This window comes from Limulus polyphemus, unplaced genomic scaffold, assembly GCF_000517525.1.
Source record: "Limulus polyphemus unplaced genomic scaffold, Limulus_polyphemus-2.1.2 Scaffold1498, whole genome shotgun sequence".
Classification (NCBI taxonomy): Eukaryota; Metazoa; Arthropoda; class Merostomata; order Xiphosura; family Limulidae; genus Limulus; species Limulus polyphemus.
The window spans coordinates 207,242-219,451 of NW_013667108.1; the positions used below are offsets into that span (position 1 = coordinate 207,242).

A 12,210-nucleotide genomic window follows, 5' to 3' on the forward strand; every position below is an offset into this window, starting at 1 on the left:
ATATTCTAACTTGTCAATATCGGTAATTTTAGTTTCTAATTCGTACAAAACTATAGACTTGGTATTTTGACATCATAAACATATAATTTGAACCAGTGCTGCATTCAACATACCACGTGACACTCAAAAATCGATGTTCATCTGTGTTTTTTTAATATTTACTTTTAAATTAAGAAATTGAGCATGTATAATACTAAAATTTGAATTATGATCTACATTTTGATACCAAACTTATTAACATAAATTCATGAAATAGTTGTTCAATAAAATTTTGAATGTGAATCAACAAACATGATTACATGGCCTTTCCCTGTGATCCATATGGAAAGGGTTAATAAAAACTGTTCACTGTGTTTATATTATGTCCAATATTTTTTAGTTCATTCTCATGAACTCAGTTATTCAGAGAAATTCAGTACTGCTGTGTAATAGATATCATGTTGGATCTCTTGTAATACAGCAGACATATCCAATTGCTCTAAAAGTAATCCATTTTACCAGAATATACCACATAGTCATTGATGCAATAAGTCTTGGAAATGAAATAACATTTATGGTTTTACACACTATAATAAGTATAGGTTATGAGCCATTAACCTACAATTTGTTTAGTTAGGTTTTATTATATACTTAATAATTATTCACACAAATGCCCTCCCTAATTTATTTCAAATGTACAATACAAGATTTTATCATTTTTACTTATGAACTTTTTCTTGCTATCTTTTATGTAGTCAGAATACAGGACTACAATGGTTAAAGAATGGATACTTGGTCTTGAAAAACATAATGTTCCACATACTAGTGAACCTTCTCTTATTGGTGAGTTTCCCATTTAGCTTGTTTTTGCTTACCTTGTTTAGCTATACACAACTATTATTATTCAGCAAAATAAAATAAAATGAAAAAGGTTGAACAGAAAATGGAAGTTGTTTCAAAGCTGGCTGAATGTTAAGGAGTGATGCATTAAGATTACAGAAATTTCATTGCATTTGTGTCATCTTACTAAAAATAAAGAACTTCAAAAACAAGGCAAGTTTTTCATCAATTATTTAGATAGATATGATCTACTTTTGCATTGTAAAGTGGTCTTGTTATTATTATATTACCAATGTCTTTTGATGAATTAGAGATGATGAGTAATTTTTCTTACAATAACACTTTCTTTAATATATAGAGTACAGAAACAGTTTACTTTTATGATTGAAAAATTTTAAGGTCTTCAATTTTTTGACTGGAGAATGAACCATTTAAGAAACTTACAACTAAATATTGTATAAACTGTCTCTTGTAATTAGTATTCTAATCTAAATAAATTTAGTAATTTGGTGCTTTTGGTTTTTTGATTTATGTATCAGTTTGTAAGTATTTTGTTTCACAGCTAATCTCGGTGAGCCTGTTAAGATCAGAAACTGGCAAATCTGTGGTCTTCCAAAGGATGTACTTTCAATTGAAAATGCAATTATTGCAAAAAAGTCCAAATTCTGGCCACTGTTTATTGATCCTCAGGTTTGTTTTCTTTAACAAAAAATTGTTTCTAATAGGAATTTCATATTTTTGTCATATGATTTATTTCTTTAGATTTTTATTTAAAGATTAAAAGTATACAAACTGTTATATATGTGTGTATTTTATAAATTCATTTTCCAATCCATTCTTTAACATATTTATTAATACTGCTTTCAAACTTCTGTTTTCCATAAATTTTATCATATTTGATACTTTATTGTATAGTGGCTCAGCATTAAATCTGAATGTTTGATACATGGTGGGGGGGGGGGAGGGCACAGCACTGACAGATCACTGTATAGATGTGTGCTCAACTACAAACAAACAAACATAAGTTATAGAATTCATTTGTCATAATGTTTTCTCAAGTTAAAAGTAATCCATTTCCTTGTGACTTAGGGTCAAGCTAATAAATGGATCAAGGCTATGGAAAAAAATTTTGGAATAGAGATTTTAAAACTCTCAGATAAAGATTTCTTACGCAGCTTGGAGAATGCCATAAGGTTTGGTAAGCCTACTTTATTGGAAAATGTGGGTGAAGAATTAGATCCAGCTTTAGAACCTATTCTATTAAAGCAGGTATGAAATTATTTTATAGTAAATTTTGGTTTCTACATATTAATTTTTTACATTTGAAATTGAGTTTAGCAAACTCTGCTAAAAACACAGAGAAAGTCTTTGTTGAGGTAACTTAATATTACTTAAGGATATGTTAAAAATTTGCTTATTGATCATACATATATTTTATATTAACATTTTTCTACAGAAAAAATATATTCTTCATATATGTATGACAAATAAGAAAATTTTTAACATATCCTTAAATAATATTAAGTTACCTTAACAAAGATTTTCTCTGTGTTTTTAGCAAAGTTTGCTAAACTCTTTTCTTTTATTGGCTTAAGACGTTTTAGTTTGGAAATTAGCAAATAAGTCTTTCTGAAAAGAAATAAGTAATGGATCAGTAATTAATATAAACTTAGTTTAAATATTTTTGTACTGGAACTTCCCTAGTGCAAGTACAACCACTGAATGATAAAAAAGTTGGATCTTGTAAAGAATAACCATTGAAAAATGGAACAAATATAGAGGTCTTTTAATTTGTGTGTAATCCTATCTTCATGTATATAATATGATAATATCTTGAATTACTACTATAGGTCTTCAAACAGTCAGGTAGCTACATGATAAAACTTGGGGATTCTGTGATACCGTATCATTGTGATTTTAAATTTTACATCACCACCAAGCTCTCAAACCCACATTACAGCCCAGAGGTATCTTCTAAGGTCACACTTGTCAACTTCACCTTAACACCAAGGTAATACTATCACCTGAGGGATAACACTAGGGTTAGTTTTTTATTTACTATATTTGTACATTTCTTACATCTTACTTAATCTTATGTTCATATTCTAATAATATTTTTATAAAAATAATACTTGTGTATGTTATATGTATTAATGATCTTTAACAGATAGGATAGTATATGTATTAAAATATAATCTCTAATAAGGATTTTGGTGTTATACTTTGCTTTTTCTGTTTTATTCAAAGTTTTTGAAATATTCTACACTAATTTTAAATTGATTAATCATGTTTTTATCTCCAGGTGCTGATATGATATATCTTGTATTTTCAGTGGATTAATACACTAAACTCGTTAGTTATTTTGTCTATGTGTGGTTGTTTAAGTTGTTAAGAAGTGTCTTGCCAACAGTAGCTATTAGGTTAACAACTCTGCTACTTAAAAAGTCCAGATTTGATCCCAAGCCCAGGAATTAAAAAATTATATTACTACAGAGAAATTAGCACCCAGCTAGTGGTTGTCCCATAACCCTGAGATAAGCTCAGAGGAAGGAACTTTTTTAATGTGTTAAAATGTATAGTACTAGCAGTATCTGTCAAATAATTAGCCAAGATAAATATCTTTCACCCACCCAATGTGGTTTTCGTCAACAGCACTCCACCATGGACCACTTGATTTATCTTGAAACCTTGATCAAGGAAGCCTTCCTCAAGAGAGAGCATCTTGTTTCTGTCTTCTTAGATCTTGAACAGGCTTATGACACTACATGGAGGTTTGGCATTTGTGGGATTTTCACTCCTATGAGTTATGTTGCCATTTACCCATTTTTATTCATAACTTTTTACTTGACAGGTGATTCCAAGTCTATGTAGGTTCAACCCTTTTATGTTCTGTGTCTTGAGTGTCACCCTTTTCAGTATCAAGATCAATGCTATCACTAAACAACTTCCTCCTACTGTTGCAAATGGCCTCTATGTCTACGACTTACACATCTCTTGTTGGTCGTTGAACATGAGGTTTATTGAATGGCAGCTTCATACTGCCCTTACTCACTTATTAAAGTGGACCACTGAACACAGTTTTACCTTCTATTCCTCTAAAACCATTTTGCTTTCATTTTTGCCAGCAAAAAAGTTTATATCCTGAGCTCTGTCTCGGTGGTGTTATTCTTCCTGTAGTTCCTGAGGCAAAGTTCTTGGGCTTAGCTTTGACTGTAAGCTTACTGTCATTTCTCACATTAAGCATCTTCATGACAAATGTAAAAGGGTGCTGAACATCCTCCGTTTCCTCTCTTCCACCTCTTGAGGAGTGGATCAATGTTGAGGATCTATCGTGTCCTTACTTGTTCCAAGCTGGACTATGGTTCTGCCAGGCCCTCTACTTTAAAGATGTTGGACCCTGTACATCATCTGGGCCTTTAGCTCTGCACAGGGGCTTTCTGCACTTTGCCAGTCTAGAGTTTGTACACTGAGTCCTACAAACCTCCTCTTCATCTCTACCATTTGCAACTTTCTTTGCAGTATGCTACCAAACTTCGATCTTTACCAGAGCATCCAACCTTGGGTTGTGCCTTCTTTCCTTGGTGGGCTGTGCTCTTTCAAAATAGACAGTCTGTCATTCCTCCTTTTGGCCTTTGTATCCAGGCACAGCTGGCTAAATTGGGTCTGTCATTGGATGACAATGCTGAGTCCAATAACCAGCTCATCCTGCCATGGCTCATTACCATCCCCACCTTTGACCTTTCTTTGAGTCATCTGAGGAAAGTAGTAACAGATGGTTCGAAATCAGAAGACTCTGTTGGCTCTGCCATGGTTTGTTGTGGCTTGGTGGTTACTCACAGTATCCCCTTTGCATTTTCCGTGTGCACTGTCAAGTTGTATGCCATTTCTCTTGCCTTGAATCACATAGAAGTTAAGCAGTACATTGACTGTACTGTTTACACTGACTCTCTTAACTGTTTACAGGCCCTGGAATCACTTAACATTAGTTCTCATCAATATTAAAAAATGACAGACCCATTTTTCTTGATCTTCCATTTCTATCTAGTTTATCTGGATACCTGGTCATGTTGGTATTCACGAGAATGAGCTTGTTGATACCACAGCTAAGTCCTTATGCTCTGGCACTGTCACAGCCTTCCATGTTCCATTTATGGACTATGGTCCTGTGATCAAAGCACAGCTTTGCACCAGTTGGCATTCGATTTGGGGAGAGCAGCTTAATAACAAGCTTTTCCAGATTAAACCTACTGTTGTTGCTTTACCATCTAATTGTCTTGGCTAAACTACACATTGGCCACAGTTTTTAACTCGTTGTTTTCTTTTATGTGGGACTGATCCACCAATGTGTGTCCTTTGTGACACTCAAGTCACAATTGCTCACCTTTCACTTTTGTGCCATTGTTACGAGTGGGAGCTGCAGCACCATTTTAGACAGATATTATTTAAGTGTTTACCCCTGATGTTGGTTGGTGTCATTGGTGATGGTGACACTGTCCAACTTGATCATATTTTTAGCTTTTTACTGGCCATTAGCCTTTTTACAGCTATTTGTGTTTTTTTTACCAGTCATTTGGACATTGTTTAGCATGTAACTTGATTTCTTTTTACTTTTTATGGAGTTTACCTTTTGTTTCTATTTTTACACCTGTGGTTTGGTGCAGGTAGCCATGCTACTTTGCACCAATAAACCCCCAAAACTATCCAACCAAGTATTAGACAAATAAACTGTTATCGCAAATATGTAATAACAACAGAATATTCAAAAGTTTAGATATATTGAATGAGGTAAAACTGTTGATCATGAATTGTAGTTGTGTATAATTGTCAATTTAATCACTCAAAGTTAAACATATATAATAACTTTTGATCAGAGTAAGCTTAATGAAACTAAAAATCAACCTGACCATCAATATAGCTAATTAAATATAGTTTTCTTACATATTTATTTATAAAAATTAGAATGCATTGTTTCATCATTTGGGCTTTGTTAATAATATTTTTGCCTGTAATACCAATAATATCTTACGAGGTTTGGCCACCTTAGGAGATTAAGATTTATTCTGAATACAGATTTTAAGCTAACAAAGTAGACAATCTTTACAATAAAAATATAATAATAAGCAATAAATTAAAATAAAAAGGAATGATATTCTGTCTACTATCTAGCATAATCAATACTGTGAATGAAAGCAAAAAACACCTTATATAGGGATCACATATGCACTAATTATCGTTTTGAATCATCACATAGAAGTATATCTAACCTATATAAAAGCCAGTATGTGTAATGTCACGCTTGATTTCTCGAAATAGGAGGAGTCATGTGAAATGTAATCATTATAACTTTTTATTTTATATTGTTGCATACTTTAATTAGAATGGTATATTAACTAGTATATTTATAGGTGGGATAATTTTAATTATATTTTAATCTTATAAAAACCATCAGGGTTAATTGCTGGGCATTACAAATGAGATATACATTTAAAAGAAACAACACTTTTTTTATTCTATAATTTATATATGTAATTAAAAGTAGATAAGATACATAAAGTGTGTTTTCTTTACATAATCATTTTTAGGAAAATGTGGCATTCTATTGTACTGTTGAAGATTGGTCAACCTTTCAAAAACACTAGGGCTATAGAGTTTCATATTTTTGTTTTTAGTATATAATATTATACTTTTATTGCATACATGCTTAGATATATATATATATATGCAAATTTTGTGTAAAATGATAAATATTTATATATTTGTTTTATTATATAAAGAATTTTATGAAATATTTTTTAATCATTATTCAATTATAATTCTTAAAACATGATAATTATTGATTATATGCAACTTTTGCTAGTGGACTTGAAGACCAGTTGTTGGGCTATGTTGTAGCCGAAGAACGTCCTGATTTAGAAGAAGCCAAAAACCAATTAATTTTCAGCAATGCTCAGATGAAACAAGAACTAGGAGATATTGAAGATCGTATCTTACAACAATTAACTGCATCTCAAGGCAGTCCAGTGGATGATACAGAATTGATAGAGGCTTTAGAAGCTTCTAAAATCACATCATCAGAAATTAAGGTAAAGAAATAAACTTGAACAGGTTTATACTGTGAGAATAAGTTATTAAGGATAATATTATGTTAATATCATTGTCAGGTTAATGCTTTATGTAAATTGTAATTACATACATGTATGTACTTTTATTTGTATTTTACATGAGTAATAAAGAAATAAATGCTTGGAATAGAAACTTTGAATTCAAAAATGAGATTTGCTTCTTTTACAATTCTTGATTTTATGGTTATTTTTTGTAATGAAAACTTATGAAAATCCTTCTGGCCAGATCATTGCATCTCACTGAGTAAGCATGTTTTTCTAGGTAATTAAAACTCTAAATGATGATTTGATCTCCATCCATAACTACAAACAATTTTTGTAATTCTCATTTGAATCTATAGTATAAGTTACAGCATGAGGAATTCATCTAAGACCTTTTTAAAATACTTCATTTTAGAATTTACAGCATAATCAAGAGAAAAATAGTAAGTATATGCTGTAATAATCCAAATTCTATTGCTGGTTTAAAGTAAGTTTTTCTAGAATAGCAAAAAAAAACTATGCATTGCTGTGATCTTTAAGCCTAAAATCATATGTGAAAAATCAAATTTAATCTACATTTCATTTCTTAGTATTCACTTTCATCTAGTTCAACATTATTTAATAATAAATAAAATCAGTTTTAATGTTAGTGTTGTCAGATGGGCCCAAAACTTTTTAAGGACTTGTGGTGAAACAAGTGTGGGATTTTAACGATTAAATTAGCATATGTTTATCTGATCTTCACAACGACTGAAAATTTATGAATCTAGTATAGAAGATGATAGGTGTGGTGATTTGTTGCAGGCTGAATGAAAAAATTATAATTTTTAAAGTTGAACAAAGGTAAATACTGTATTTATTGAGAAACGGATAAAAGATTGAACTCAAGACAGACTGGTGGTCAAATGGATAGGATTATTATGTTGATGGCTATGTAAAGTTGAATTAAAGAGTAAAATATATAGTGTTTAAATAAAAGAAAATGATAATAAACAATAGTAATAACTGAATTTAAGGTTATTAGTGTTGGACTGTTTGGAAGAAGATAAACACACAATCGGTTGGTATTGAATCAAAGAACATTGAAATAAGAATGAGACTTCTCTACTATAGGAGAATGAGATGTGTGTGATACTTACATACCACAGCATTCTTCCTTATCTAAAGCATTTTCTCATGCTGTCATTGATATTAGTTTAAAACTTTCAAAGTGAGCTGGTGAAACATGAAAGTTACAACCCCCTGGTTAAACTGGATGCAAATGGCATGATAATGCACTACATGAATCATGCATACACAAGACTCACAAATACAATAAACATCCTTATTTATCAGATAAGTAAGTTGCATGACATATAACCATCCAACATTAAAATAATGTGCAAAATAAAACACCAAATACAGAATAAAAACCCTTTACAAATAAAAATACCTTTTGAAACAAAATAAACAATACAGATGAAGTACAAAGATATGTGGTATTTGCACATCACACAAGTGTACAGATTATATTTTTCTTGTGAAGTTTGATATTTGTGTCTTTTCTTCTTCTTTGTTTTCTGTGTAAGTTTTATATACTTATTTGTAAGAGGCATACTAAGTATTACTTTGTTTTGCAACGCTAAGCCCAAAAATAATTTTATAAAGAAGTTATTTGGTTTGTTTTAATTGAAGCTATGATTAAATTAAATCTTTTTCCACAGAATAAAGTTGCTATAGCCGAGCAGACTGAGAAAGATATTGATGTTACACGAAGTCAGTACATTCCAGTAGCAGTGAGAGCTCAAATATTATTCTTTTGTATGGCAGACCTCGCTCAGATTGATCCTATGTATCAGTACTCATTAGAATGGTACATTAAGATTTTTATATCATCAATTATTGGTGCTGCTAAAACAGGTGAGTCTTTAAGTTTTGATGAAAAACTATTGAATCATAATGCAATGCTTTTACTCATATTTATTTAGTTTCTATTAGCTTATAATTGTTAATTGTGTTTTTTCTTCATTTTCTGTACTTATAATTTCATGTTTGGTGATTTTTTGTCTAAGATGCTTGAATGACATCTTCAGCATTTGAAAAAGCTCATTGTTTTAAAAGAAATGTTGTATGTAACAATACTTAGTTCATAATATTTTGTTTAATCATTTATTCTCCTTGCCTATGTGATTATAATGTAAAAGTAAAGTTAACGTTTTCAAGATATAAATTACTATATTTTATTTTATATGAAACATTAAACTTTATATGTGTTTTTTTTCTGTCAGTATAATATATGAGAATTTTATATTTCTTACAAAGAAAGTTAAATTCAGGATAAATCATTAATTATAGCCATTTCTTTTGTAATGTCTCAAGTTATTACTCTGAAAGTACTGTATAACTAGCTGATCATGTTTGTTATTCATTTGGTACTTTTTTTTCCAAATTTTATAGAGAGCATTATATTATTCTGCTCTAAACAGCTATTTATTATCCCATAAGTTATCTCATTATTAGTAATTACTATATTATATAATGAAAAAACAATTAAAGTCAATAAAATAAAACTCATTTAAAATAATTTCAAGTGTACTGGCTTTTGCTTTAATCAAACTGAACTGTAGTTTATTTTCTCACCATTATGTTCCTTAAATACTAATGGGGTATACATACTTGTATGTAGAAACTTCAGAACAAACAGGAACTTAAGTACATTTATTTATTACAAATGTATCAGATCTTTTGTGATTTCTTGGTTTGTTTGTCTCTAGAGCAAGTGGATAAGCGTATTGTCAACATAAACACATTTTTCACCTATAACTTGTATGTGAATGTGTGCCACTCACTCTTTGAGAAGCATAAGCTATTGTTTGCATTTCTATTATGTGCAAGAATCATGATGAATTATGGAATGATCGATCCTGTAAGTATTTTCTATTATAAACCACAAATGTTTTTCATTATCTTTTACTAAATCTACAGATTTTCACTATGGGTTTGAATTTGTAGTTTTTATCTTGCTGTATATTTAAGTCAGTTTTAGACTCCATGCAAAATAGTGTCAACATTTTATGTTTCAGTAGGAACTGTATGTAAAGTAGTACTGTTTGTAATAGAAACAGTCAAAGCAGAAAGCCCAAACTTTTCAAAAGTGATTTTAAGTAACTCGGGATAAGCTGTTTATTTATTATATATCAATCCAGTAGATATTGTGCTAATGACCTACCTGTAAGTACAGATGTTAATAATAACTCCAGAACACTTAGATAAACATTATCTTGAAGCAGACACAGTAGATGTGTAGCTTTTCAAAAATGCTCCTTAGGAGAGATAACCAAATCAAAGGCTGAAATGGGCATCAGACTTCAACCTAAGGGATGAACAAAGTTGGAGGAGAATGCTCTTTACCAATAAATCCAAAATTTCAATTGTTTGGCAACAGTCAATAATAGGTTGTTTGATATGGTATCATAGTCAATGTAAAGTAGTGTTGGAAATGTACACAAAATTAATGACATCCTGGCTGCTTACAGGTACAATCAGATTCTTATCCATTATATCATTTTGTTAAGAACAAGACCTTTTGGGCAGGGATTCATCTTCCACCAAAGTAGTGATCCCAAACATCTCATCATGCTAACCATAAAGATATAGATCAGTACAACAAGAAATGAAATGCTTACACACTGCTAATCCTAGTCATCAGGCTCAAACTTTTATTCCATATAACCTCTTTTAACACCTAGCTGCTTTGCCCATTTGCTGATATGCAAATTAATGTGCATCAGCTATTGCAAAACACAGTCATTCCACAGATTTCTACAAACACTGTGCTATATTTGCTTTGGAATTATGGCAGTAAATCATATCTGAACATCAGGAGATTTGGAAAACAGGGAATGCCATCATGACATATGGTAGGTGCCCATCCCAGTCAGACTACTCATTGGTGAAATCCCTACCATGCAAGTTTTTGACCATAACCACCTTCACAGAATCCATAGACACTCCATTTTTGCCTGCTGTAAGACTGAGAAACTCTACCTTCATGCACATGAATTCTCACTTTCCTTGTTTATGTTTTAAGCCTCTATTCTTGATGTTTTGTCATACCATTCCCATGTTCTCGACAGTGGCTTAAAATATTTGACCAAAGACTAGTATGTTATCTACATAGATGCAACAGCTCTCCCATTGCAGCCTTGTTAATGTAAGCTCCATCAGCCTTTTGAAAGTAGCAGATAGTTTACAAAGACTGAATTGTCTGACGTGGAATTAATAAAGCCCCTTCAATCTGCTGAAATTAGTATTAGGTGTGTTTTCATCATCCAATTCAACATATCAGTAACCAGAAACCAAATCTAATATACTGAACTAACAGGTACTTTCCAGAGCATCTAGATGTTTGTCTGTGTGAGGTAACAGAAAGACACTGAACATTTGTTACTATGCTTAGCCATCTAGAATTCACACAGGCTTTGGAGATGACCAAACACTCTCTGAAGGTTGTACTATCCCAACTTTCAGTATCCCTTATGCTTCAAGTAAACCTAGATGCATATTGTCCTACCTGTGTCTAAGTGCTGAGGCATGATTGTTGGTCAGCCCAGTTGGCCATCTTGTCCCCTAAATGCATAAACAAAATATTTGAGTTTTTTGCTAAGGTTGTGTCCCTCTGGCAAATTCATATTGTTAGCACAATCCTCATATAGGGATTTCAGAAGCTCTGGAAGCTTTGTTTTTCCACAAAATGATACAGTGGCTGCAATACTTGACACCCTTTTTGTTTGCATCACTTTTGTCTTTCCTATATTGGTCTGAATGATGCTTGTGCTTGACAATCCTATGTTACATAATCAGTGACTATGTGCTTCTTTCATCATTCTTTTGGTGCTTTTTGCAACATAATAACCAAATTTGAATAGCTGTGTTATTCCATCTGTTAAAAGTCAGTTAGCTAACATATGATTTAATCTGTAAAAGTGTTAACTAAATTTTATAAGCAGGAATTATTCCAGACATAATTTGATAACTGCTGGAACTAACAGTAATTTTTATCAGTGCATTTTAAAAGTTTTACAGTTATTTTGAAATGACTGATAACAGATTTTACATGCTAAATGGAGATCTTATTGATAAAAGTATATTTACAACATTTTAAATAATAATAATTTATACTATGGTTCAAAGATTTTTTGTAACAAGAAAACACAATAAAATGCATTTTTTTACAATTCCTGTTCCAAATTCTTTCAGTTTCTTCCTTGATTTAGAGCACTAGACGTTTCTGTATTTGATTGGTTTA

The 12,210-nt window shown here is 31.3% G+C and overlaps 1 protein-coding gene across 1 annotated transcript in view; it reads left to right on the forward strand.

Annotated features, from left to right (window-relative positions):
- Positions 1 to 12,210, forward strand: part of LOC106463845 (dynein heavy chain 1, axonemal-like) — a 233,622-nt gene that overhangs the window by 183,003 nt on the left and 38,409 nt on the right. The window contains 7 exon segments of the mRNA XM_022391464.1: positions 735 to 822; positions 1,382 to 1,509; positions 1,909 to 2,088; positions 2,670 to 2,830; positions 6,677 to 6,902; positions 8,627 to 8,822; positions 9,677 to 9,828. Of these exon segments, the coding sequence (XP_022247172.1) occupies positions 735 to 822; positions 1,382 to 1,509; positions 1,909 to 2,088; positions 2,670 to 2,830; positions 6,677 to 6,902; positions 8,627 to 8,822; positions 9,677 to 9,828 (1,131 nt within the window).